Genomic DNA, 27805 nt, shown 5'->3' with positions numbered 1-27805 from the left:
GCCAAACCAGCAGCGGTTGCCCAGGGGCTGGTGTAGACGGTCCCTCTGGCCACTGCTCCTTGCACGCAAGCGAACGGCCAGCAGGTGGGAAGGCTGAACTCTGCGTCCTGAAGGCCCTCCCCTCCCCGCAGCACCCCCGTGGTCAGCACCCCGGCTGGTGGGCTGGCCATGCAGAGAGCAGGCAGCCCTGTGGCCCCTTGGTAAGCAGGCTGACTTGCAGCTACAGACGAGGCACCTGCTGGGTGCAAGGTGCCAGGCAGGTACCGAGGCGGGGGCTGCTTCCTCACCGTAGGCCAGAGGTGCCAGGAGCGGCCGCGGTGCTGCGTTTCTGCGGTTCCGTCGGAGCTGTCTCACCACGTCCCAAACACCGAGAAGGCCACCAGGCTCACCTCCAGGGGGATTGTCTCCACCCTCCGGCGAGGGGTCTCAGCGCAGGGCCCGGCCGGCCGCCGGCAGACCATCAGCCGTGTCGGAGCTGGACGCTCGCACCTGCCGCGCTCGCATCCTGGGAAAGCACGGCTCAGGGCTCAGCGTCTCCGATGGGTCAGCGTGTCCTGGGATCTGACTCCAGCCTGAGTCTGGAGTTTGAGGGGGCGAGGGGAGGTCTGGAGGAGCCTCGGCACCCCTGGCAGGACCACCGTGGCAGGTGGGGGCCTGAGGGCCCTCCATCAGGGCAGGGAGGAGACCCCCACAGAGTAGAGGCCTCTGCTGACCCATGTTTCCGGGCCCTCTGCACACCTTCCCCTGCACACCTTCCCCCGCACACCTTCCCCCGCACACCTTCCCCCGCACACCTTCCCCCGCACACCGTCCCCTGCACACCTTCCCCCGCACACCTTCCCCTGCACACCTTCCCCCGCACACCGTCCCCTGCACACCTTCCCCTGCATGCTGAGGGCCGGGGCGGGGAGGGGACCATCCCTGTAAAGGGGACCAGCTAGTCCTGTCAGCACTTCAGACAGGAGCGCTGGGCGGGGGTCAGGTGGATCCCGGGACGGCCCTCCTGGATGGCCCAGTCTGGCCCTTTGGGCCGGCAGAGGCCCAGCGCTCTGAGCGGGGCGCGGCGGGCGAGATGGGGTCTGAGCCACGGTGACCAAGGGTCCGTGGTGGGCCTGGGCCTCGCCCTGGGTCAAGGTGAAGCAAAGGGACGGGGCGTGGCTGTCGCCCAGGCAGAGTCCCAGGGCCGGGGGGTGGGGGCAGGCCACACCTGCCACTGGGTCATGGAGGGGAGGGCGGGGAGGGGCAGGGAGGAGGGGTCTGGCTTCCCCACTGCAAGTGGGGCCTAGAAGGGGGGTGCGGGTAGTGAGGCTGGCGTCCCGACCCCGGAGTGAGGTGGGCCCTCTTGGCTCAGGTGAGGGCTCAGCTGGGGAAGGGCATTCCTGGGAGGCTGTCCCCCTCCCGGCCCCGTGGACTTCAGGGCGGAGGGTCGACCCTGCTCCCCAGCCACCGCTGACCCTGCCTTTCCCAAACCCCAGCCCGTGCGGTCCCTCCTCCCTCCTCCGACCTCTGACCTCCGACCTGTCCCTCCTCTGAAGACTCTGGTCAGGCTGCCCCGCTCCTTGACACTTTTGCCAGCCTGTCACGTGTTCAGAGCTGACTCAGGCATTGCCGCCCCGTGACCTTGCCCTCCGAACCCCGGCTGCCAGCCAAGACCACACCCGGACCTGTGTCACATCCGACCCCAGCCTGGCCCAGCCAACACTGCAGCCCTGAGAGCGCAGGCAGCTCCTGACACCCTGGGCTCTCCGGCCGCGGCACCCACCAGCCGGCTGTACTCAGCACGACCCTCAACCTCGCCCAGCCCTCACTGGTCCTCCTGCTCTAGAACCTTCTCCCCGGCACCCCCTCCAAATTTCCCGAGTCTGCTCTGGGGGGCCCCATGCCCGGGGGGCCCTCTGACGCTCAGGAGGTTCCCCAGAGCTTGGTTTGCTTCCCTTCCCCCACCTCAGGCTTTCAGTGGTGTCCGCAACCCTGGCGTCCAGCCTGACCGCCTGGCCCTGAGCCCACCTCCGCTCCCCCGCCAGCCCCTCCCCCGGTGAGCTGACTACGCCTGGGCTTATCTCCACGCCTCCTTCCCTCCCTGGCAGCTCTCCTGAAGGAATTAACTTTCCTGTACAGGAATTCTTGCAAACTGCACACCATGTAAGTGGGAATGTGATCTGCTCAGAACATCCTCCTCTGTCTAACTCTTTTCAGTTACCTCTTCAGAGCTGCTCTTGGCTTCCAACCATGGGCATCCCTGAGGTCGGCCTGTCCGCACCCAGGAGCCCCCAGGTCTGCCCTCCAGTGGCGGCAGTGGAAGGGCGGTGGGTCATCTCCCCCACCTCAGGAGGCGCTGGCACTCGGGGGTGGCATCTTCGCAGCCCCCCTCCTGTGTCCCTCCCAGTGTCTCCCAGGCCTACGCATCCAGGCCACCCCCCTGGCAGGGCCCCCCACTCCACTCAGCTCCGAGGGGCTGCAGCTCCGAGGGGCCCCCCCAACGTGCCCGGCTTGATGACTCTTGCCCTCGGGTGGTTAGCCTGCCCTGCGGGCCTGACCTCGGCCAACCTCTCTGGCCCAGCTCTGACCCTGACTCCCCTGGTCATCTTTGAATGTGGGGACCCTGGTGTCCCCGCCCGGCTCCTCTCCACTCCGCCCAGCCCCACAGTGGCCCGTCCCGAGGGTTGCCTGCACGCAGTAGGTGTTCGGGATGGGGCCGTCTGCCCAGGCGGGGCCGCCGTGTTGAAGGCTGTCGGTGACCTCTCGGCGGGCATCGTAAGATCTACTGGTGAGTGTAGCCCCATGGGTGCCACCCCTTTGTTTGGCTGCTCCCGTCTGTTACAGAGGCCACGGGAACCCCAGCAGAGTCCACACTGGGAGAGCCTGCGAACCAGCCACTATGGCCCAAGGTCAACGTGGCTTCCAGTGAAGATTGTCTCTCGGGCCCTGGCGCCCAGGGAGCTGTGGGATCACGCAGAAATGGTTCCAAAATGGTTCTTTTGGGTGAACCTCGAACTTTGTTCTCATGATAAAAATGTTCCCCCTAAACTACATCCCCTCCCGAGCACCTCTGTTTGGAGGTGCAGCTGCACCAGGGCCTCACCTGCCTGTCGAAGCTCAGCAATGCTCCTCCAGCCAAGTGTCCCCGAATGACGGTTCTTGCTCACGTGCGGCTGCCCAGGCTGCCAGCACCCACGCTCCGGCCCAGAGGGCGCCCCTCCATAGAAGACCCCCCCGGACCTGCTCCGGGCGACCTCTGTGCACCTCAGGTCTCCCCAGGTGCTAAGGGAGGAGCCCTGCCCCCCACTCGCAGGGGACTCAGGGCCCCTGTAAGGAGGGGCGAGTGGCGTGGGCAGCCCCAGCGCTGGGTCTGCGGAGCTCATCCGGTGGGGCCCGAGGAAGGGCTCTGAGCGTCCCGGGGAGCTGGGATGCAGGACAGGGCGCTGACTTTTGTGGGGAGGGGCCGACGCAGGGGCCTGAAGGCTCTGGACTGGTCTGAGGTGAGCTGGGGAGGGTGCTGGAAGAGAGCTGCGGGGCCAGAAGGTTTGGGGAGAAGGGACCTGGACTGGGGGAGTTGGGGTGCCATGTGGGGGTCCTGTGGGGAACAGGTGCAGAGGCGGGGTCCCTGGACTGCCCCACCCCCAGGGTTTTTCCCCAGGGACACTGGGTGCAGCAGGGCGCTGGGAGTGCAGGGCCTCTTGGAAAAGTACTGGCCTGGGAGGCTCCTGAGAAGTCATTGCCTCAGGTTGATGGTTAATCGCACGCCCAGGCGTAAAAACAACTTGACCTGAGCAGCGGGGAGCTAGCGGTAGCGGAGGAGGGGCAGTGACTGTGGGAGCTCATGCCTCGCTGGGGAGGGCAGGCCGGGCCACCCCTCTGCCCCGAAAGCCCGGGGGCAAGTGGATGGACGTGAGGACCCCCATACACATTCTCACAAGGGACCCCGGCACCCCTGAGCCCACCGTCTGCCCATTTCTCTGGGCTGCAGAGGGTAGGGCTCGGACATCCTCAGCTGCAGGTGGAAGGTGACGCAGCCCCTAAGAGAGGCCGGTGAAGGCCTTGTCCCAGGTCGGGGGACAAGCAGGTGGGGAGCCAGCAGAGGGAGCCTGAGCCAGCAGGGAGGAGGGAAGCCAGTGGGTACAGAGGCCAGCAGGAGGCCACTGCCTTGCATTCCCGCAGGAAATGGTGCCCCTTCACGGTCACCAGCAGGAGGAGGAAAGATCCTCACCCCGCCCGGCAACGGCTCAGCCAATGAACAGCCCCAGTTTCCTCCGATGGGCTCTCTGGGTGTAAAGCCCCTGCCAACTCCCCTGCTTCCTGTAAAAGAAGGTCCTCTCCTGTGTCCTCCGGACTGGCCCGGGCTCCCCATGCTTGCATGGCCAGGACTGCAATTCTTTGCTGCTCCTGAGTAAACCTGTTTTACTGGTAAAAATGGGTCATAAAAATTCTAATATGTCCCTACACGGGGGCTAGTGGGCAGTATGAGTTTTATAGTGTGGGAAAACACAATATGTTAACTGGAAAACGCAAAATGATACCGATTATGAATATGTATTAGGATATACGTGTCATACGTGTGTATGCACATATATATATACATACATACATATCAGAAGAAAAATGCTAAATTAGCTTTTTACAACTGTCTATGGATGGTGAAATCATAAGTGCTTTTTACCCATGTCTTGTATTTGTCCTGCATTTTCCAAATTACACTGCACACTTCCATTACAAAAATGTGTTACTTTTATAATCACAAGTTATAAAAATATAAATGTGCACATATTACTACTGACCTGACAAAACTTCTTTAGACCCTGTAGCTAATGCCTCGTCTGCTTTTTCCACCCACACAAAACAAGTCGGAGGGCTCTGTGCAGTGGACCCGGGGCTCCCAGGCGGACCACCCCCTCCCCAGGCCTCCTGGACAACCACTGCAGGCACCTTCCCTGCCCCTCCCACTTCTCTGGCTGAGCTCTGAGGGCAGCTGTTATCATAACAAAGGCAGAATCACACTGCATCTCATCCCTGCTTATCTGGGGTTATTTCCTCAGAGACCCAGGTTGGTAACAATCAGTTCTCTAGATAACCCAGCAGTAAACAAACAGGTGGGAAAGGGACTCCAGGGGACTCTGGCCTCTGCCGGCCATGGTGAGCAAGGGTCCAAAGCCAGCACCCCTGGGTACCAGCTGCACTCAGGCAGGCGCCCTGGGGAGTCCTGCTGCTGGACAGCGGGCCGTGGGGCGGCGCTTCCAGAAAGCACTGGGCGAGTGCGGCAGGTGCAGAGGCTGGACGGCCGGCACCGGCTCCCCCTCTCTGTCTCCGTCTCTGTCTCTGTCTCTGTCTCTCTCTCCTGCAGAGACAGTGCCCTGCTCCCTCTTCCCCTTAAGAATACAAACGCAGAGCAAACACAGATAGAGACCAGGAGGCTCTCCGGGCGGGGGGTGGCTGGCGCCAAGCTGTGGGCTCAACTCTGGGCCCGGAAGGCAGTGAATCCAGCCCGGGGCTGGGGGAGGTGGAGATGGGACGGAGAAGTGAAGCATCCAAGGTGCCGAGAGTCCCGGGGCCTCGACTCAGTAACTCGGGCCTTGTAATCAGCTCCTCCGTGAGGACACAGCTCCTGAGAGGCAAAGGTGACTGCTTCGGGGATCAGGGGACCACACGGCCCCCCGTCTGTCGCCCTTAGCCCGGGGGCGGCCGGGAGGACAGGACTCAAGCATAGTCAATTCTGTCCGAGACCCTGCTGTCAGGGGTTTACGGGCGCCGTCCTGCCCGGCCCAGGGAGACGGCACAGCTCGGCTCATTTTCCCGAGGATTTGAAGGGTGGGCGTCCTTTTAACACAACTGGAAGAGAAATAGGAAGCTGGCCTCCAGCCCCGTTGAGATAGAACCTGATAGAAAAGATGCAAAATTGATCAGGGTGGGACCCACTTTATAAAGGCGTCAACAAACCATCTGGTCCGTTTCGACCACATTTTAAAAAACTTATGAAATTGGCAAAGATTAAGGACACTGATCCCCATCGTTAGTGATGGTGCAGAGAGCAGGCGGCTCTTCCTCCTCTTGGCAGGAGGATGCGGCGGTTTGTGACCGCGTCTGCCCTGGGGGTGGAGAAACCAGAGCCCGTGAGCAACTGGGACTCTGGGCTGACTCCTCTGGAAAGGATCGTAGCCGTAAAACCTCTGGGCTAACCTGCGGCAAACTGCACCCAGGGGTACAAATAATTCCTGGAAAACCTGGGATCATCCCAGGAATGCGAGGTTGTTTCAAAGTTAAAAATCAAGCTGTATATTCACCACATTAAGAAAACAAAGGAAAGGGAGTTTATAGCCAACCATTAAAACAAAAAAGGCCCCTCAAGCGTGACGAGGGGAGTAGCTGAAGGCCGGGTTTCCTCTGGGGGTGACAGAATGCTCTGACCTCAGCTGTCATGACAGTTGCATGGCGCTGTGAATATACTAAGGGAGTGAATTGTCCTTTGTGAGAATTCCGCCTCAGTAAAGCTGTTACAGCAAAATGCAAGGGCCTCTGAGCACGCGCGGAGTAGAAGGCAGAGTCCTTAACCGGACGAGAGTCTGTACAAAAACCTCCACCGTACTCAATGGTCCGAGTGGGGAAATACTGAAAGCTTCTCCCAAGATGGGAAACGAAGCCGGCTGCTCCTGTTACCAGCTGTGTGCAGTGCTGGATACGACGTACTGAGGTGAGAAAAGTAAAAGAGGAAAAGGTGAAAGGGTGGGAAAAGATGAATTAAAACTGTCATTTTCAGTTGGCATAATTTTGTATTGTTGGGACTTCCCTGGTGGTTCTGTGGCTGAGATTCTGTGCTCCCAATGCAAGGGGCCTGGGTTCCATCCGTGGTCAGGGAACTAGATCCCACACGCCGCAACTGAGAGTTCGCGTGTTGCAACTAAGACCTGACACAGCCAAATAAATAAATTTTAAAAAATATTTTTTTTTATTGAGAATATCTTTTAAAAGCAATGGTTAGACATGTCAGAGAAACATAGCATGCGAATGTTTTGTGTTTGGTAATTTCAATCATTGTTGCTTTTGCTGTGGTCATCCGTTTACAATGCTTGGTGTCAGTTGATTTCTCTCTTGTAAAAATAAAATACAGTGTGTGTGAAAAAAAATACTAGCAAACAGAATCCAACAGCACGTTAAAAAAAATGTCAGAGAAAGAGTTTGATACGAAAATTGTGTTGTTATGGGTACCAGCAATACACAACGAAAAGATAAACATTAAGAACAAATATCATTCACAAGAGTGTTCAAAAATGTCAAATGCAAGAATAAATGTAATGAAAGATCTCCAAGACGGCCACACGAAAAAACTATAAAACGAATTCCCTGGCGGTGCAGTGGTTAGGACTCTGCACTTTCACTACTGAGGGTGCAGGTTCAAGCCCTGTTCGGGGAACTAAGATCCCACAAGCAATGTGGAGTGGCCAAAAAAAACCCCCAAAACTGTAAAACATTATTGAGAAAAAGAAGACCTACATTAATGGAGGGGTGTACTACCCTTACGGTTTGAAAAACTCAGTATTGTTAAGGTCCCGTTTAAATTGATCTATAGATTGAACGCGCTTGAATCAAAATCCCTGCAGGTTTTCTGTGGAAATTGGCAAGCTTATCCCACAAAGTATGCATCTTTGAAGAACACAGTTGGAAGACGTAAGACCTATCATACATCTTCAGGAATGAAGGCTGTGTGCCCTGGAGAAGAGAGGGGACAAAAAGACCAAAGGAACACGATGGAAAGTGAAGAAACAGACCACAGGTATGAACATTTATGGCAAGGGCAGCTCTGCAGGAAGTGAGAAAGGGTGACAGTTTGGGTAAAAGGTGCCAGGTTGTTTGGACATGTGCCTCCGCCCCCCCACCTCCAAGAAGGACTCTTGGCCAACAGCTGCCCTCACACAACACGTGACAAGAGGATCATTGACTTAAACACATAAGGAAAACATTAAAGCTTCTGGATGAAACGTGAGAGGGTGTCTTCATGACCTTGAGGTGGACAAGGTCTTGTAAAGGTGAGCTGACCCAGGAGCTTCTTCTCATCACAGGCACACTGAGAGGACAGGAGGCCAGAGGCTAAGCGGGAAGAGGCTTGTGAAGCTCTGGGTCCCAGAGCGCGTGACCAGGTCCTCGAGGTTAGCGGGACGGGGCCAGCATCCCAGCAGCAAAGGACAATTGAATGGGTTTCACGGGAGGACAGCGGTGTCACAGGCCTGGGGGGAATGCCGATTAAGGCCACCATGCACTGCCTTTAGCGGGGTCCCTGTGGCCACAAGGTTCAGAGGCCGGTGACTGGTGACCGTGTGGACCATCCCCGGCGGCTGGCCTGCAGGTAGCTGGCTCAGTCCTCTCGGAAGCGGCTTCGCAGCATCTTCTCAGGCTGGGCCAGTGCACACCCCGGGGGCGTCATCCGCCCGGTACCGTCCCGAGCGCACCAGGAGGCGAGGACGGGCTTCAGAGCGGCACCTGTGGAAGCGGCACCAACCAGACACTGTCCCGCAGCTTGAGGACGGATTGGACGGACCGGGCACTTCCCGCGAGGAGAGAGCGGGGTGAAGGCACGAAGAAGCCAGGGACCTCGCGTGGCCTGGGAAGCCAGGAGCGGGAGGTGCCCCCGGAGCAGCACCCCCGCTGTGTTGTCAGAGCTGCAGGTGGGACGGACAGACAGTGCCTGGGGGGTGGGCAGGGCCTCTGGGTTCTGGGATGCTCTGTCTCTTGATCTGCGTGCTTGTTACATGGATGTGCTCACTTTACGAAAATTCACCAACCCGTCAACCAGTAACGAAAAGACATGTGTTCACATACATTTATCACAGCAATCTTTATAACAGGGAAACATCGAAAGCAGCAGAGATGTGCCACGTCAGGGAAAGTTCTATAATAAATTACAGTAGGCCCAACACCCGGAGCACGTTTGATGTTCCGCATCAAAAATGATGTTTGAAAGAAAAATTTAACAAAGAGTTAATAAAATAAAATAAAGAGAAATCTAAATTTAGTTTAAAAGTTTTAATTTAATGAACGGAACATTCTCAAGATATCATGGTAAGTAAAAACCATGCACAGGGGCTTCCCTGGTGGCGCAGTGGCTGAGAGTCCGCCTGTCGATGCAGGGGACATGGTTTCGTGCCCCAGTCCGGGAAGATCCCACATGCCGCGGAGCGGCTGGGCCCATGAGCCATGGCCGCTGAGCCTGCGCATCCGGAGCCTGTGCTCCGCAACGGGAGAGGCCACAGCAGTGAGAGGCCCGCGTACTGCAAAAAAAAAAAAATCATGCACAGACACTGACATGTCAGGTAGTGGGTGAGTGGGTGTCATACACGTTTATAAAACTGTATAGAACAGTGAGAAACTCCTAGTGTAAACTCTCCAATTTTCCTGACTATAAGCATGTATTTGTTTCGTAATAAAAGTTGCTACGGCAAATGTGAGTGAAGAGACAGGGAGAGGAGAGTACAGCCGGGAACGAGGGACCAGGCAATCAGCCAGAGAACTAAATAAGCCGCACGTCCTGTCACAGGAGAGGATGCTGTGGAGGAGGGAGCTGTGGATGGCAGAGTAGGGCCACCTGCAGTCTGTGTCCCGCTCGAAGGGGGAGGACGGCCCCCTGGACACCGGGAGGACGGCAGGGCCGGAGGAGCAGTCTGGGTCTTGGCCGGAGTGGGGGGCGAGGTGAGAGGTCACACAGGGCAGGCAGGGCCTGCAGGCTCGGGAGGCCTTTGCCCTTAGAGACACAGGAGCTGGTAGAGGGTTCCAGCTGGGGGGTGGGGGCGGGGCGGGAGGCGGCAGAGCGATGGCTCTGAGCCCCCAGGAGAGCCCGTGGGGATGAGGACCCAGCCTGGAGGCCCCACCTGAAGCAGCTCTGGGCACCGGGCGCTGGTGGCCCCGCTCTCTGAGGACCTATTTAGAGCCCAGAGCTCGGGCTGGAGGGGCCAGGCAGCACCGAGCTCAGTGTGGACAGGGCTGCGGGCGGCTCCCAGGACCCAGGGCTCCAGCTGGGAGGCGGTCAGGATGCCCCGCGTCACCCCGCTGGCAGCGAGCGCTGGGGGAAGAGGGCCCCCTCCCCTCCTCCGCAGGTGGGGCTGTGGCCGGTGGGCAGGGCTCCGAGGTTGGGGAGAACCCGAGTCCTGCAGAGCCAGGCGGCTGTCCTACCATCAGGTCCCTCTTCCCGGAGAGTCTGGTGTGCGCGGTGGGGGTGGGGGGGCGAGGCTCACCTGAGCCGCTGCCTTGGCGTTTGCACAGGGGGAGGGGCCGGCAGCGCCCGGGGAGCAGCCCGGAGGGTCCGCGGCGCCTCTGCAGATAAGGCATTAACAGTCTGGCGGACTCGCCCTCCAGATCTGCTGACACTTCCTTTCGGCCCAGGTGCTCGGGGTGAGGTGCCAAAGGTTCCCTATAAAGTGCTGGGGCTCCGGCCCGTGGCCACTCACCCTCCGCTCTGGCCGCGCCTGAGGGACTCACCTGCACCCACCATGGTCAGGCTGGTGCTGCCCAACCCTGGCCTGGAGGCCCGGATCCCCACGCTGGATGAGCTGGAGAGCCTCGAGAAGCAGGAGAGCGGCTCCCGGCCCAAGTGGGACAACAAGGCACAGTACATGCTCACCTGCGTGGGCTTCTGCGTGGGCCTGGGCAACGTGTGGCGCTTCCCCTACCTGTGCCAGAGCCACGGAGGAGGTAGGTGGGCGGGGCGGGCGACACCCATGCCTCCGCCCCAGGCCCCACGGTGGCCTGGGGGCCGGCATGCCCCTCGGCTCCGGGCGTGCTGGGCTGGCACATCCAGGGCCTGCACGTCGGGGAGACCCCCATGCTCCAGTACCCCGGAGCCCTGCCCTGTTCCCAGACCTGGTCTGACCCGGGGGTGGGGGTCAGGGAGGAGCCAGCCGATCCTCAGGGGGAGCCCCCTCCTCTGAGTGTGGAAGGTGCTGGCCCGGCAGGCAGTAACACCAGCCCTTGGTGAGTCTACCATGTAGGCACCGGGCTGAGCCCTCCCTGTGTGTCACCTTCATCCCAACCTCACTGGGCACCTCGCTTCCTGATGGACCGAGGAGGGGCCGGGCCAGGAGCAGGAAACCATGGACAAACCCATGTGCACACAGGCCAGAGGCAGGAGCCCTCTCCCCTCATCCCGCTGCCGCCAGAGGCTTCCGGGGGCCTTGCCTGGAGCCCAGGGGTCTCCTTCCCCAGGGCTGAGGCACCTGAGGCACAGGGATCTGGGTCCCCGTGGCCACGTCCCTCCCCACCACGGTGTCCATAGGCTGCAGGGATACAGGTCACACTGTGGTCCCCTCCGGCCCCCATGCCGGCCTGGGGCAGGGGAACTGGACCCGGGAGGAGGTCTGGGGCAGGTGCAGCACTCGCGGGACAGACGTCCCCGAGAGCTGGCCGGTCGGATGCTCTGGGGATGCTCCTGCTTCTGTGGGCTCTTGAGCACCCTCCAGTGATGTGGGTCAGTTCTAGCTCTGAAGAAGCTGCAGGCTCTCCCAGGCTTTGTGATAGAGTGTCCTCCAGAAGAGCAGACGTGGAGGTGGCCTCCCGGGGTCCCCGCAGTGATGCCCCCAAGGACTCGAGCTCCTGAACGTCTGCGAGGTTGTGTCCTCTGAGCCTCTGGTCCAGCCTGCACTTCCCTCTGTGCCTGGGGCCCCAGGGAGCCTGCGAGGTCGGGACCCCCAGCCTGAGTCCGGCCTATTCTTACCGGGCTCTCAGCTGCTTCAGTGAGGCTGGTGTCCCCCCGCTGGAAGTTGCTGGTCACGGCCCCTGAGGGGCCGTCCTGGGGGAGGGTCCCAGCCTCGAGTCCAGCACAGGGACAGGAGGTGGGCAGGGAGGAGGGGCTGGATGCTCCCTCTGCAGGTGGGCCCCGGGCGGCTCGGGATAGACCCACTTTGTGGGTGGAGGCCAGGTGCTTGTCCGTGAGAAGAGGGGGCTAGGACCCCAGAGCCGGGGAGGGACCCCCGGGAGGAACACACGGGCAGCAGCTTCAGGGTCTTCAGTGAGAGGGACAGGGCAGAAACCAAGACCTCAGGCTCCCAGAGAGCCTAGGCCCTCGACTGGGAACAGCTCCCCGTGGGAAGTGGGGTTTCCGGGCGCAGCTGCACACTGGCCAGGAGCCCGAGGGGCAGCGCGAGAACGGCCTGCAGACCCGGCTGCAGCCCTCACGCGGCCCCGCCCCTCCTCCGCTTGGGTGAGGGTGCAGGTCCAGCCCCGGACACCCTGGGCGAGGCTGCCGCCCCGCCCCGGACAGGCCAGGACTCTGGTCCACCCGCGCCACCCCCCCACCGGAGGGCCTGACCACAGTCCTCGGGGCCAGCTCACGGGTCAGGAGCTGGGTGTCCTGTCCTCCACACCCTGGAGACGATCCCTGAGGACAAGGCAGCGGGTGGCCGGGGACCCATCAGGGTGATGTTCCCGCCCCCGCAGAGCCAGCTGGGAGCGGGGGAGCGGCTGTGCAGCTTGCGGGGAAAATGCCGCCTTTGAAGGTATTTGCCCTCCTCCCACCCTGACCATCCGTTCTGGTTTGGTGAAAACTTACTTTGTCTCCAATTATTTCCGGGAGTTCTGGGTAATTCAAGAAGTAAACGAGCTTTTACTTTACTTTAAACTTTATATTATGAAAAAAAGTAAATACAGAAAAGTAGAGAAAGCCACAATAAAGACCCCCAGGCCCCCGATTTAGGCTTGAGCATCGGTAACGTTTTCCCGGTAGTTGTTGCGTGTGTGGCCACGTGCACGCCGAGCCGGCTGTTGCACGACCCTGGGGGACCGTGCTGTCACGGGCCTTCTGGGTCTCCGATGGGTCCCCGGCATCTCCGCGAGCAGGGGGTGCGGGTGTGCAGCCCTCGCCTCCACCCTCCCGCGGGCTGGCCCGGCCTCTGCTTGCCTCTGCTCTGGGGTGAGTGTTTGCTGTCAGCAGATAGCAGGGGTCTGTGACGCTGAAGGAGCTGTCCCCCTGCCCGCAGGCTCGTGGCCCCAGCCACAGAGGAGGGGCTTGCTGGCCCAGAGCAGCCCCCTGGGCAGGCGGGCGTGGGAGCCCTGGCTGTTTCAGCTCCCTGGGGTTTGGGAAGAACCTGCCTCTTTTCTGGGCTTGGGGGGTGGGGAAGCTGGCATCTCTCCCCGCCCCCCTCCCCCGCCGTCCGCACCGCCCCTCCCTCGACGCCTCAGGGTGGCCCCACTTCAGGAATCTCCTCCTTCCCAAGTCCCCGGGCGAGCGTCCTGTGGGGTCCGCACGCATGGTTATAAATCCAGCCGGCAGACGGGCAGTGTGCCTGCTGCCTGTCCTCTGCTCTGACCAGGAGTCCGGCATCCGCGGGCCACGCTTGCCTTCAGCTCCCTGGTCCCCACGCTGCACCCCGCCCTCCCCTGTGCCATCTGGGCTTCCAGGAGGTGGGTCCCCCCCGGGGTGCCTGCATCGCCAGCCTCGACACCCTGGCACTGTCCACGCCCTCTGCGATGGCCACCTCTGCCCGTGCAGCATATCCGGGGCACACACGGGCTGGGTGCTCCCGTAGGGGACCGGGCCTAGGCGAGGAGGGACCGCGGGAGTGTGGGGTCCGGGGTGGTCCCACTTCTGGGGTCGTGACTCCTCTCCGCCCCCAGGCCCTCCAGGCAGCTGCTGTGCCCACGGGGCGGTGCCACGGGGCTCTGGTGTCCCCGGGCCTGGGGGACCTGGGTGCCTTTCAGGGGGCCGCTCTGCCAGACGCTGACTGGGACCCCACAGACCAGCAGGGTGGACCAGGCCCGGGGAGGGCAGGACCCGCCCACGCGACTTGGGCCCCTCCCGGGGGCCGGCTCCGCGGCGGCCTAGCAATTTCTCCCGGGCACTAAGTCCAGATCATGGGGCTGGAAGGGATGCAGGGCAGGCCCTGGGTGAGGGCGGGCGGTGGTTTCACTTGGGGAAATGGCGGGGGGGACCCACGGCCCCTCCTGGGGAAGCGGGGAGTGCCCGGGGGAGGCTGGCCCTCAGCTGAGGCACCTGCTGCCCAGCCCCAACACAAGCCCAGGCACGGGACCACCCCAAGGCCCCCCGCAAACCCTCGACGCGGGAGGGGCAGCACCCTGTTTCCGCTTTGCTTTCCTCCTGGAAGCCGACGGAGGGTCTGCGATCATCCTTCCTGGTTAAACAAAAGTGAGGCGCCCCTGGGAGACTCCAAAGCCAGGTACCCCGCACCTGAACCTGCGCCACATGGGCCACCGCCAGGCCCTCTTCCGGCAGCTCCCTCCTCCCCCGTCTGGCTTCCTGATTTTCGGAGAGAAGCTCCGTGTCATTCTCCCGGTGCGGGGGTGGGGGGTGGTGTTTACGTCTCTCTCTGCATGTGTGTCCCTCCGTGGGGGCCGTCTCCGCCTCTTTGGAGCCATGCCGGCCCCGGGCACTTACGTGGCTTTCCTCCCTCACTGAGGCCCACCGCCCGCCCGCCTCTGTCCCTCCGCCGCCTCCACACCTGCCCCCACAGAGGGGAGCCCGTTTAAACAGGGAAGATGCACATGCCCTGGAGCCTGAGTTTCAAGAACCACACATCCCTGGAAAGAACAAGGTGCTGAGTGCCTGCCTCCTGCTGGTGCTGCCAGGGCTGGGGGAACCGGGGAGGCGGACTGCACAGCATGGGCGCACGGGAGGGCTCCCTGGCCCAGCCCACCTCTGGGGGTGCAGTGGTCATGTGCCGGTCCCACCCTCCCATCCTCTTGAAGCTGAGCCTCTGGTCCCCGAGGAGCTTGTGGGAGGGAGAGGTGCCAGGACCACAGGCAGCAGGGGGGGCTTCCTGGAGGAGGTGCTATCCGAGTGCGGCTTTCAAGGATGAATAGGAGTTTCCTGATGGAGGGAGGGAGACTGGGGGTGGGGGGTGAGTAAAGTGGTATCACGAGCGGAGGGGACGGGATTTGCAATCATGGGGCTGTTTTCTTCTTGGTAGTTCTGCCCGGAAGATTTTCAAATCAAGCTCCCGAGAAAACGTCAGACAGACAAATCTTATTTCAACTTTACCCTCACGACAGAGGGATCGCAGGAGTCCCTGCCCTGAGCCTCTGTCTCCGGCCGTGTCCCCAGACCTGGGGCAGGTCCCCTCCCCTCCCGCAGGGGGTCCGTCTGGTGGGCCTTCCTTTCCTGGGGTCTTTCTTCATGGTCACAGCCCACACCCCTTGCTTCCTGGCCCTCAGCCCCCTGGCAGCCCTGGGACCGGAAGAAGCCTGTCCCTGGAGCCCCAGGTTGGGAGAGAGGCCTACGGCCCATGGCCCCTCAGCATCCTGGCGTGGAGACCGAGGAAGGCCCACGGGGGGGGAAGAGGTGCCGCTGGGCTCTGGGGCCTGTCCCCCCACAACGTGAGGGCTCCGTGGAGGCAGACGGAGGATGGAAAAAGAAAAAAAGGCGAGGGACTAACCCAGGAGCTAAAGGGAGAGTCGGGCCGGCAGAGGCTGTGGGCCCCCCGCCCCTCCAAGTCCCTCTCGACACACACACACACACACACACACACACGCTCAGCATGTGTGTGCACACAGACACACTCTCAAACACACCTGCACACGCACACACTGCCGTGCACCCATACATGCACAAGGACACACATCCATGTGCACGCTTACACCGAGTGTCCACAGACATACGGACAGGCCCACATGCTCACACATACACACTCATTCACATACCCGTGGGCACACACACACTCAGACATGTGTGAATGCACACATGCACGCACACACTGGCACACACAGCGCCATGCCGGTGAGGACCTCTAGCTCAGGGTCTGACACGCACGCTGACCCCTGGGAGTCCGGTGTGGGGAGGTGGTGGCCTGCCTGGGCTCTGGGAGAAAACGGGGCAGAAGTGAAGGGTTTGAGATATCTGGGGGAGAACAGAGCACGAGCGTGCCGGAAAAGGGAGGCGGGGGCTGCACAGACACTCCAGGTGGGGTGTCACACCCAGGGTGAGGGGCAGATGCGGGGCACCCCCTCCCTTGGTAGGTTCACAGCTGGACACCCGGCCACTTGGGGCGGAGAGGTAGTGCCACAGAGCGAGCATCCCAGGGCAGTGCTGGCGGCCCCGGTGTCCTGGGAACCCAACCGCGAGACCCCATCAGGCTGGACCTGGGTCCGCTCTTCAGTCCTCAAGCAGTCGTGTGTTTCCAAGTCTTATCACCCAGTTTCGTCTTCTGAGCTTCGGCCTGACTAATGCTAACGACCTTTGGTAACCACGATTGTGCTAATCTCGGCTGCGTTGCGCTCGGCACGGTGCCAGGCCGTGTGCACCTGGACAGCCCCCCGTTTCCCCCAGAGCCCGGTTCAGGGGGTTGGGAGCAGCTGGGGGGCCCGACCTGGATCAGGCCAGGGCGGCTGGTACAACCATGGCTTGGGGAATGGTGGTGCTGAGAACGGAGCAGTGGGAAGGGTTGTCACTGTGGGCCGGGTAGCAGAGCCCAGTGGGACCGCATGCACCGTGAAGGCAGGTGTCACCACGTCCCTGTCCCTCATTTACGCTCGGCGGGTGTTCACGGGGCTCCTGGTCGGTGCCAGGCTGGACCCTGGTGCCCGTCAGGGAACAGAGCTGGCAGGCGCTGCGTCTGGCTCCTGTACGTCCCCCGGGCAGGGTCCCTGAGCCCCAGAGTGAGAGGCCCTCCTGCCAGATGTCCGGGTCAGCCTCTGGACCCCTGGCCTCTCCCCTCTGCCCTTCCCTACCTTGGCGTGAGGGTGCCACGTGTGTCCACACCCCCCGAGGGGCTCACCCTGGCACGTGCCCCTCCCCGGGCTCCACCTACACGTGGACACCATCCCTTGTCCTCCAGGGGCTGCGGGGCAGACAGCGTCCTGCAGGGATGGCAGACAAGGACGAGGTGGTCCCCGTTAGGAGGTGGCGTGAGCCCCGCCCACAGCAACGCCGCTGGCCATCACCACAGGCACTGTCGACGGTGATATCCTTTGTGTTTGTGACAAACGCCTGTGAAGGTGGCCTCTGCAGTCCAGCGAGCCGCCCCCTGATTACACGCCGCCCCTCCCACTCCAGGGGCGTTCATGATCCCGTTCCTCATCCTGCTGGTCCTGGAGGGGATCCCCCTGCTGCACCTGGAGTTTGCCATCGGGCAGCGGCTGCGGAAGGGGAGCGTGGGCGTCTGGACCACCATCCACCCGGCCCTCAAGGGCGTAGGTGCGTGTCTGCACCCAGACTCGGGCGCCTGCCTGGGGTCCCACGTTGGCAGCAAGCTCCACCCCATCCTCCTTCCTTCCCTTTACGTTTCAGGGAGGGGAAGGTCCCAGGGCTCCACGGCCCCCACCCTGAGGCCTTTGCAAACCCTTCCTTAGAACCTCCTGGGCTGTGGCTGCAGGGTTCAGGCCACCAGGGGCTAGCCGGGCAGCAGAGGACGTCCCGAGTCCCCAGGTGTGCAGGCCCAGAGCAGGGGCTGGGAGGGACGCTGACCACCGGGGCTGCCCCTGCTGTCGGGGGCCTCCGTCCACTCGCACGCGGTGGGCCAGGAGGCTCCCCCCAGCGGTGACCTCCGCACACCCCTCAGGCATCGCGTCCATGTTCGTGTCCTTCATGGTGGGCCTCTACTACAACACCATCATCGCCTGGGTCATGTGGTACTTCTTTAACTCCTTCCAGGACCCCCTGCCGTGGAGCCAGTGCCCACTCAACGCTAACCAGACAGGTGAGCCCTGGTGGGCCTGGGAGGGGGCGTGCCGGCCCACGAGCAGCCGCCCTCTGATTCTCCAAAGTTCGCGTGGTTGTAGCCCAAGTTTGGCAAAAACCAGAGCACAGAAAGGGGTGGGCCCTGCCCCCGTGGTCTCCCTGGTCGCACTGGGACCATTCAGGGCAACTTCCCCGTCTCTGGGGATGGGGGCAGGGTGAGGGTGAGGGGAGTTCTGCCAGGATTAGACCATGCCCCCCTTGGCAGGGTCTCTCTGTGGTTCTGTGAGCCTGGGGGGCAATCAGGACCCTGGGACCCCGGGGGTCAGAGTGGTGAGAGTGTGTGAGGTTGAACAGAGCTGCCCGGTGTGGGCTCCGGCCTGGGACCCCCGGAGACTGGTGACCCCCTGAATGGCTGAGTGCCATGGGGCAGGGGTGGGGGGAGACGGCAGGCAGTCGAGGCCCTGTGTGCACGCCACACGTGTGCAAGAGTGTGTGCATGTGTGTGCACGTACCCGGGTTTGCACGTGGGTTTGCACGCCAGTCTGTTTGTTTGGTGTGTGCCTGCTACTCACGTCCACAAGTCGCCCACATGCCCACGACTGCATGCCAGTGTGCTCGTGTGTGCACACACCTGTTAGTACGCTGTGTGCGTATTGTCTGCTGCGTGTCTGTGTGGGTGTGCACACACACGTGTACGCCTGGGCACAGGCACACTGCGCCCCTGGCATCAGTGCCCTGGGACCTGGGACCGAGGCTCTTCCCTGGGGGTCCGTGCGCCCTGTGACCCACACTGACGCGGGTGCCGTGCCAGGCTACGTGGAGGAGTGTGCCCGCAGCTCCCCCGTGGACTACTACTGGTACCGGGAGACCCTCAACATCTCCACCTCCATCGACGACTCGGGCTCCGTGCAGTGGTGGATCCTGCTGTGCCTGACGTGCGCCTGGAGCGTACTCTATGTGTGCACCATCCGCGGGATCGAGACCACCGGGAAGGTGCGGGGGCGGCGGGCGCTCCGGGAGCGTCGGGCGGGGGGGACGCCCAGGCCGCTGCCCCTTCAGCCGGCTCCGAGGGTCCAGCCCCGGCGTGCCCTCTGCTGGGAGGGCTTTGCTGGTCGCCCAGGCCAGCGCCGCAGACCCGGTGCTGGACCAGACGGCTCTCAGGCACATGTTTAAGAAGCCGAGTGTGGGAGTGACAGTGATGCCCATCTGATGGGTGGAGCTAAACAGCAGCCATGTTCCCAACAGAACATAGAAACCAGAGAGGGAGGCTGGGGCCTGGGGCGCACGGGGGGGCGGGCAGCGCAGGTGCCACGTGGCCAGCCCTCCTCTTCGAGGCCGGGGCCCCCACCCCCGCTCCGGCCTCCTTTGTCCCACACCTGCTGCGTCCCCAGGCCGTGTACATCACGTCCACGCTGCCCTACGTGGTCCTGACCATCTTCCTGATCCGGGGCCTGACGCTGAAGGGGGCTTCCAGTGGCATCGTCTTCCTCTTCACGCCCAACGTGAGTCTCCGCCGTCCACCCGCTGGCTGGGCACTGCAGCGCCTGCCCGGTCCCAGGGTCCCTGGATGTGGGCCGGGCCTGTGAGGGTCGTGGGCCGGCTCAACTGCGGCTCTGGGTGGAGAGTCGTCAGCTGTCGCCTCGGGGCCGTGTTCCCTCTGACCGCCAACTGGTGGCCTCGGCTGTCACCTAGCCTCCAGGCTGCTGTCCCCCTCGGGCGCCCCTGCTGTGTCTCCCGCACGCCCCATCCTGCGGCGCACGGCTGACGGTCTCTGTTGGGCCGCAGGTCACGGAGTTGGCCAACCCGGTCACCTGGCTGGACGCGGGGGCCCAGGTCTTCTATTCCTTCTCGCTGGCCTTTGGGGGCCTCATCTCCTTCTCCAGCTACAACTCTGTCCAGTGAGTACGAGGCACACGGGGTCCCGTGGGCCGCAGGGCTGTCACTCCACCAGGGGCTCCGGTGCTCGGAGCCTCGGTCTCCCCATCGGACCTGCCGTGAGAACGATGCACTCCCCAGAGGCGCCGGTCCGGGTCTTCTGGATTGTGGTCGGCAGGGCTGTGAGCAGGCAGGCGGGACCTGTTTACCCGTTGGCCTCTCCTTTGCGCCTTGGCCCTGGCGGCAGTGAGCGCTGGTGCTCCCCCCTCCATCCCACACCCCTCGGCATCCAGCACCCGGGATGTGGGTCCTTCACAGTCCACCCCAGACCGACACCCACACGGAAAGTGCCAGAACCCCCCAGGGCCTCCAGAGGAACGCAGTGGTGTCCGCTCATCTCATAAGCACTTATGGAGCACCTGCTGTGTGCCCGCCCCCGCCTCCCATGCGCCAGGACCCGTGCTCCTGGGTCCTGCGTTCATGCGTCTGGCAGAGGCAAACCAGCACAGTGAGTTTCTGTCAGGTCGCAGGCAATGAGAGACTCGGAGAAAAGGAAGAACCGAGCAGGGCGAGGGGTCTGGAGCCTGGGGCTGGGCTGGCTTGGCGTCAGAGCGGGCTGGGGCTCCAGAAGCCACGTGAACAAAGACTCCGACGGTGGGTGGGTGCTGAGTGTGGTCGCCCAGGCCGAGGGTGCCGTGAGGTCCAGCGGATTGGCGGGGGCGGGGGGGGGGGTAGTTGAGGGTGAAGATTCAGCTGCTTCCAGCCGCACACACCCACCCCCTTTAAAGTGCACAGTCCCGTGGCTTTTAGCGTGTTCACAGAGTCACGCAACGATTGCCGCTAACCCCAGAATATTTCCAACCCCCGAGAGAAAGCCCGTGCCGCTCATCAGTCAGCCCCACGCCCTCTCCGGCCCCAGGAACGCTCAGCTGCTTTCTCCCCGGGGGTCAGTCCCTTCTGACATCTCACAGACGAGGCCTCCTCCAGGCTCCGCCCTCTGTGTCTGGCTCCTCCCACTGAGCTGGAGGCCCTCGGGGTTCGTCCACTTTGTCACGTGTGTCATGCTCCTTCTTTTCGTGGCTGAGTCGTCCCGAGGCCGTGGATGGGCCACGCTGGGCTCCGTTTATCACCCCTCAGCCGCTGGGCGTCTGGCTGTGTCCACTTTCTGGCTGCTGCGAATGTTTGCGTTCAAGCTCCGTGTGCACCTGTTCTGGCTCCCCGCGGGTGTACGCCAAGGGGCAGGGTTGCTGGGCCGCAGGGTGGCTCGAGGTCCAACCATTTGCGGAGCAGCTCTCCACCGTGGCCGCCCCACCTCACAGCGCCCCCCAGGGCCGCGTGTGAAGTCTTGGTTCCCCCACACCCTCACCCACACCTGCCACTCTCAAGTGTTTTGGTTCCGGCCGCATTGGTGGGTGTGCCGTGGCATCTCACTGTGGTTTGATTTGCATTTCCCTGGGGGCTCCTGATGGAAGCGTCTGGAAGGATGGTGTCGTCAGCAGGGGGGAGGGTGGGGAGGTCAGTGGTCATGTGCTGAGCTGAGGGAGGCTTTGGGTGTCCAGGTGGAGGGGGGGGTCCTCAGCCGTGAGGGCCTGCGGCCGGCAGGAGGGGTCCTTGGCAGGGGCGGGGGGGAGGGAGGGGGGAGGGGAGGGGTCCAGGCCAGGGGGTGGGGGAGACCTGGCCCAGGCTGCCTCTTTGAAGCCTCTGTGGCTGGTGGGCTGTAAGATCCAGGCTGTCTTGCCCCCGTGGGGCTGACGAGTCACCTCCTGAGCCCACAGCAGACGCTGGCCCAGCCGAGACTTGAACACAGGGATCTCCAGCTCCAGCTCTGGGGGTCCCCGGGGCTTGTGGGGGCACCGAGGGGCCACCAGGTCGCAGGAGGGCTTGGGGACCGTCACCTGGCTTTCGGGCGGGTTGTGGGAGAGCCCCCTCCCCCATCCACGCCCAGGGACGGCTCAGCCTCTCTGGCCGGCCCGATGGCTCCGACTGTCCCACTTGTGCCGGCGCGGGCTGGCCGGGCGCACACGGCGTCCCGGGCCTGTGGTCACCGAAGCCGCTTCCGTCCGCAGCAACAACTGCGAGATGGATTCGGTCATTGTGTCTGTGATCAACGGCTTCACGTCCGTGTACGCGGCCACCGTGGTCTACTCCATCATCGGCTTCCGTGCCACCGAGCGCTTCGATGACTGCTTCAGCACGTGAGTGGCTGGCTGGCGCCCTGGTGGCCGCTGCGTCCCCACCCCCCGCCTCCGCCTCCAAGGAGCCCGCCCAGGGCTGGAGTCAGCCTCGCTCTCTTTCCAGGAACATCCTGACGCTCATCAATGGGTTCGACCTGCCCGAAGGCAACGTGACACAGGAGAACTTCGCTGAGACGCAGCAGCGGTGCAATGTCTCCAACCCCGTGGCCTACGCAGAGCTCAAGTTCCAGACGTGCGACATGAACACCTTCCTCTCGCAGGTAGGCACCTTGGGCCGTAAGGCAGGGCAGCGGGCACCTTGGGTGGACACCGAGCTTCCCCCGGGAGCTCAGTTCCGACAGACCCGTCCCCCTGCCACGTGCCGGCCCACCCTGCCCCTTGGGCGCCGGGTCTAGGGCACCAGCGTCTGCTGGGCCACGAACCCCAAGTGTGAGGCCCCGTGATGCAGAGGCAGGGATTCAAGGGCCTCCATGGGCCTGACCTCTCCGTGGCCTCAGGTCAAACACCCCGTGGTCCATTTTTACTTTAATCTCTTCTACAAAAAGGTCAGAGTCATTATAACTGTACTTTTTTTTTTTTTTTTTTTTTTGCGGTACGTGGGCCTCTCACTGTTGTGGCCTCTCCCGCTGCGGAGCACAGGCTCCGGACGTGCAGGCTCAGTGGCCATGGCTCACGGGCCCAGCCGCTCCGCGACATGTGGGATCTTCCCAGACCGGGGCATGAACCCGTGTCCCCTGCATCTGCAGGCGGACTCTCAACCACTGCGCCACCAGGGAAGCCCATAACTGTACTTTTGAAATCACTCGACACCTGGTGGCTGTCACGGTGCTGGGAAACCCTTGCCTGACGCAAAATGCTTTGAACATCAACTCCAATGATTAGTGACGTTTCGTTCTGTGTTGCTCATGGGCCAACATTTACTAATTTTATTTTTGCAATTTTCTTATTTGGAGCCACCCCACATTTTGGGGCACGTGGAGCATTTTGAGGGCCTGGCACTGTTTCTCCAGCGACAGCACAATCTCGCCAGGAGCGGACACAGAGCAGAGGGTCCTCCCTGCCTGGCTCTCCCCTGGGAGCCCCAGGTGAGAGGGAGGGAGTCACAGTGACCCCCTCCCCCGCCAAGAGACTGAATTTCCTTTCTTTTTAAAAAGCAACCTTATCGAGGTGTCAGTTCTCACCTGGAAGCTCTCCCGTGTCCAGCGCAGTTTGCAGGATTTTAGCAAGTTCAGGCCGTAAGTTCACGCAGTCCCACACCCTGGAAGTCCTCCGTCAGCAGTGCTCCTGCCCCCCTCCCCACGCCCCGGGCAGCGCAGATGTGCTTTTGTCTTTTCCACGGGGTCTGGGCTCTTAGACCCCCGGACACGCTCCTCTGCGGTGTGGGCACCAGGCCGCTAGTGACGACGCCCCTCAGCCTCCCACTCTTCTGCGTGGAGCCGAGTCCTTGTGTCCTGGGCCCTCGTGTAAATGCTGCTACGCTGCCTTGGGCCCCCGCTTCTGATGCGATCCCGGCCCCATGTGAGTCCTGCGGGGGCTGCCGGCTCCCCGTTCAGTCCCTGCGAGCTCAGGTTTCTCTGCGGAGGTTCTACCCCCGGGAACACTGGCCCCCAAGAGGGGGAGCTGGTGCCTGAAGCCTCGCTGAACTGTGTGGGCCACATGTGGCCGCACAGGACCACCCACCCCGGGCAGAGCGTGGCCACTATGCACCCGCGGGCCCGTCCTTGGCGCTGCCTGCCCCGCGGGCTGCTCTGACTGCTGGCGGGCGCACGTCCAGGGTGTCTGCTCTGGGGACTCGCGCTCAGGCCCACTGAAGTCACTTAGTGCCCTGGCCCCAGACGTAGGTGGGGGGTGCCCATCAGTGAGCAGGTGGCAGTCCGTGTGCGTCTGCCGAGCGTGTCTGTCCAGCCGCACGGGGCCCTGACCACCACTGGACCGTGTGATCCACTTCCCGGTCGTGAAACGAGTTCAGCTTTTGAAAATACGGTCAGGGCTAAAAGACAAGATCTGGTCATTTCACAGAATGGCTCACATCAGCCATATTTGCGTGGTGCTGGCTTGGCAGGTGGAGAGCCATCCGGTGACAGGGTCAGACTGGCCTGTGGGTGCCTCAGAGGCAGGCCCTGGGTGACACGCCTGCCCCACCCTGCAGGGCGTGGAGGGCACCGGGCTGGCCTTCATCGTCTTCACCGAGGCCATCACCAAGATGCCGGTGGCCCCGCTCTGGTCCGTGCTCTTCTTCATCATGCTCTTCTGTCTGGGCCTGTCGTCCATGTTCGGGAACATGGAGGGTGTGGTGGTGCCCCTGCAGGACCTCAAGGTCATCCCCCAAAACTGGCCCAAGGAGCTGCTCACAGGTAGGCTGGACTGGGGCCGGGGCCGTGCGGGCAGAGCTGGGAGGATCGGCTCCGGGGGGTCTTGGCCGTGGTGCGGACGTGGAGCCTGTGTCCCCAGCGGCCCGCCCTGCCCCGGTGACGATGGCCTTGCTCCGTGCCCCACAGGCCTCATCTGCCTGGGGACGTATCTCCTCGCCTTCATCTTCACGCTGAACTCCGGCCAGTACTGGCTGTCTCTGCTGGACAGGTACGCGGGCTCCATCCCCCTGCTCATCGTTGCCTTCTTCGAGATGTTCTCCGTCGTCTACGTGTACGGTGTGGACAGGTAGGAGGGAAAGTGAAGGACCACCTCTAGTGGCCAGGGGAGGTTCCCATCATGGGACGAGGGGATGCGTTCGGGGCGGGAAAAGGGGCGGCCGGCCCGCGAAGACACGGGACCAGGCCTGCATCTCCCTTCCGGCCCGGCATGGTGTAGGCAGGGGCCTGGCCCTGGGAGGGCGACAGGGAGAGAAGAGGGGTCCCGCGTGGATGCAAACCGTACCCCCTCCAGCTTCCAGATGCTCCCAGGCCCCAGGATAAGCACTGGCAGCAGCGGAAGGAGACAGCACAGTCTCGGGGAGGGTGAGAGAAGCCAGGGTGGCGGCACAGGCAGGCCGTTTGCTGCGGGTAGAGGGGCTTCCCCAGGACCCCACCTGTGGGGAGGGAGCTGGGTGTTTTATCCCAGCTCGGGCTGCACAGCCAGGGCTGCCCCCAGGGGTCTGGGGGGGCTTCTCAGGCAAAGAAAGGCAGGCAAGTGTGGCCCGGCCAGCCATCCCTTGGCCAGTCGTTCAGGGCATCGGGGATCGGTGGGCACCCAGGAGATGGTCCCTGTGCTCTTAGTAGGAGCTGGACTCACCACAGCTCCAGAAATAATCTGCTGGAATCAATTAACATTAAATTGCACGAGCCCATAAAGGGGGCCACCTCGGGACCCCTTCCCTGCACCGCCAAGGGCACACGTGTGTAAGGACACACGTGCAGGGACTCACTCAGCAACACAACTTGGACCAGCCGGGTGGCGCCGTGGGGAGACTGAGGTGCGCTTGGGAGACCTGCTGTGTGTAGCACCCGCAGATGTCAGGGAGGAACGTGGGGATGGAAGGGTACGGATGTCACCGCACGTGTGATGCCGGCCTTGCAGCAGGTGTGAAACTGTCTGAAAGACCACATCCCTCTGTGAACAGCTGGAAGACCGGTGAAGCCAGACACTGGCTCCGGGCAGCTACCCTGTATCGCTTGCCTCGGGGAGGATGGGCCGAGCGGAAGAGTCCGGTCACGGGGCTCCTGAGCCCCACAGGGGACAAGGCCTGGGCGCCTGCGCTTCTCCAGCAGCATCCTCTGGGTTCGCCGGGCCCTGGGTGGCTCACGTTTACGTTCTGCCCACTTTGTTCTGATTTCTGCAGACGACAAACGCATCTGTGCAGAAGGGCATCGGGCACAGGCTGGGGGATGGCGAGGCTCCCCAGGGTCAGGGCTGCTGCCCTGCCAAGGAGGCTGAGGCAGGAGCTTTGACGGCTTCCCTCCGCCACCCCCAGAAGTTCTGACCCCTCCTTCGCATCAGTGCCTGCCCAGGGCCTGAGCAGGATGACACCTCTGGCAAGAGTCCACGAGTCCAGCTGGGCAGTGGCACCGTGGGCCAGCGGGGGTTCTCAGAGGCTCCAGATCGGCTTCTGCTGTGCCCGTGGTGGTCTTCCTAGGGGAGGCGCATCTTTGCCCAGAAGGATGTGACGGGTCAGGGTGCGGCGTCGCAGGACTGGGACCGTCTGTCTGGGAGTGGAGAGGCTGCCCGCCCTCTGCCTTCTTGGGATTAAAGGCCTCTCAGTGTGCGCCGGTGACAGCCCCCTCGGCCTCTGCTTCCAGGTTCAACAGGGACATCGAGTTTATGATCGGCCACAAGCCCAACATCTTCTGGCAGGTCACGTGGAGAGTGGTGAGCCCCCTGCTCATGCTGACCATCTTCCTGTTCTTCTTCGTGATCAGTGTCAATGAGGAGCTGATCTACAGCGTCTGGAACCCGGCCTACGTGAGCCCTGGGCCTCGGGGTGGGGCTGGGGGCCGGGCCCTCCCTCCCTTCGGCCTGGAGGCCAGGAGGGAGTCACGGGGGGTAGAGGGCACTTCGCCCCGAGGGAGACCCCGCTGCCTTGTCTGCTCACCCTGAGGTCGCTCTCTCCCCAGGAGGAATTTCCCAAATCCCAGAAATCCAAGTACCCGAACTGGGTGTACGGCGTGGTGGTCGTCGTGGCTGGGGTGCCCTGCCTTGCCATCCCTGGCCTCGCCATCTACAGGTTCATCAGGAACCGCTTCCAGAGGGCAGGGGACCAGCAGGGGCTGGTTGGCACGCTGTCCACGGTCTCGGTGAACGGGGACCTGAAGTCCTGAGTGGCCCAGCCCCCGGCATGGGGGGTGGTGTCAGAGGAGAGGGTGGGCTGCACGTGTGTGCATGTGTGAGCGTGGGTGTGTGCACAAGTGTGTATGTGTGTTCTGTGAGTGTGCCTGCAGGGGAGCGTGTGTACATGGGCACGAGTGTGTGCCTATGTACACGTGTGCATGTGTGTGAGTGTATATACGTACGTGCACAAGAGTGTTTGCATATGCGTGGATGCTGTGTGTGTACGTGTGAGTGTGTATGTGTACATTGCGAGTGTACAAGTATAAAAGTGTGTACACAGTGTGTGGGTGTGTGCCTACATAGGTATGTGTGTATGGGTGAGTGTATATACATGTGCAAGTGTATGTGTGCGTGTGTGGGTATATGTAAGCATGTGTGCACAGAAGGGGACAGGAGGGGCCCTCCCGGTGCGGGTATACATACGTGTGAGTGTGTATGCCCATGCGTGTGTATGTGTGCTTGTACACGTATGTGTGAGCAGGTGTATACGTGAGTCGGCGCATGAATGTACGTGCGTGCGTCTATGCACCATGCACACGTGTATTCGTGCATATGTGCGTATGTATGTGTATGCACAGCTGTGTCTGTGTGTACACATGCACGCCTATGGCTATGTGTGTACACATGCATGTTGCCCTGCAACACACATGCTTGCCAGGTGAGGCCAGCGGCCCAGGAGCAGACTGGTGGTCCCCCCCGCCCTGCCCGCACTCCCAGGGAGAGTCAGAGCTGCAGCGGGGGTGCGCCTGCTGGGCGTGTCCTGCTCGTCTCGGCCCCTAGGAACATAATCTCGTTGCCCCCCGCCCATTCCCCTCACTGTCACCTCCTAAGCTCGGGACTCCCGCGGTGAGGTCGGGGCTTTTACCTCGTGGCTAGGAGTGCCCTTCTCAAGGCCTGTCCAGAAGAGGCCAGTGAGCTTGCGAGAACCTGGCAGAGTCCTGTGGGGCCCCGCCCACCTGCCGGCTGTGAAGAGCCCCCAAGTCTTGGCCACATTCCGGCGTCGTGAAGGCTGACCCACTTAATCACTACATCTGGCCGCCATGAACAGACAAATAGTTAATAAAACTCAGCTTGGGCGATTTAGGGCAGAAAACCCCACTTTGTGTTTTCTTGAGAGGACAGTAACTGCATGAATATTTAGCCAGGTGTTGGAAAAGACGAGTTACAGGGTAACTAACTCAGCCTTGGCCACCGAGGTGGAGGACGGTCCACGCGTCCCGAGCAACGGCAGGAGCCACGAGGGCCCGGAGGGCCGTCCACCAGGTGTCGCTCAGAGAAGGCGTCAGCACCTCTCTCCCAGTCAGGGACGGGATGCGACACCCATTCTCAGCCCAGGTCACGTGGCACTTGGGTGTTTGTTTCCAAGAACCGG

General features: G+C 62.3%; 1 protein-coding gene across 1 annotated transcript; it reads left to right on the top strand.

Moving 5' to 3' along the window:
* Positions 1-10469: 10469 nt before the first annotated feature.
* SLC6A19 (solute carrier family 6 member 19) lies at positions 10470-26423 on the top strand (the record flags this gene model as incomplete). Its single annotated transcript, XM_082622007.1, has 12 exons — positions 10470-10671; positions 16979-17119; positions 17484-17621; positions 18414-18595; positions 18994-19104; positions 19388-19500; positions 21544-21672; positions 21776-21932; positions 23822-24026; positions 24171-24330; positions 25905-26067; positions 26220-26423. The coding sequence occupies 12 exons, from the start codon at positions 10470-10472 to the stop codon at positions 26421-26423; spliced, it is 1905 nt and encodes a 634-aa protein (XP_082478133.1).
* Positions 26424-27805: the final 1382 nt, after the last annotated feature.

This window comes from Mesoplodon mirus (assembly GCF_964341445.2).
Source record: "Mesoplodon mirus genome assembly, chromosome: 5".
In the NCBI taxonomy this organism is placed as follows: Eukaryota; Metazoa; Chordata; class Mammalia; order Artiodactyla; family Ziphiidae; genus Mesoplodon; species Mesoplodon mirus.
This window is presented reverse-complemented; position numbering and strand designations above follow the sequence as displayed.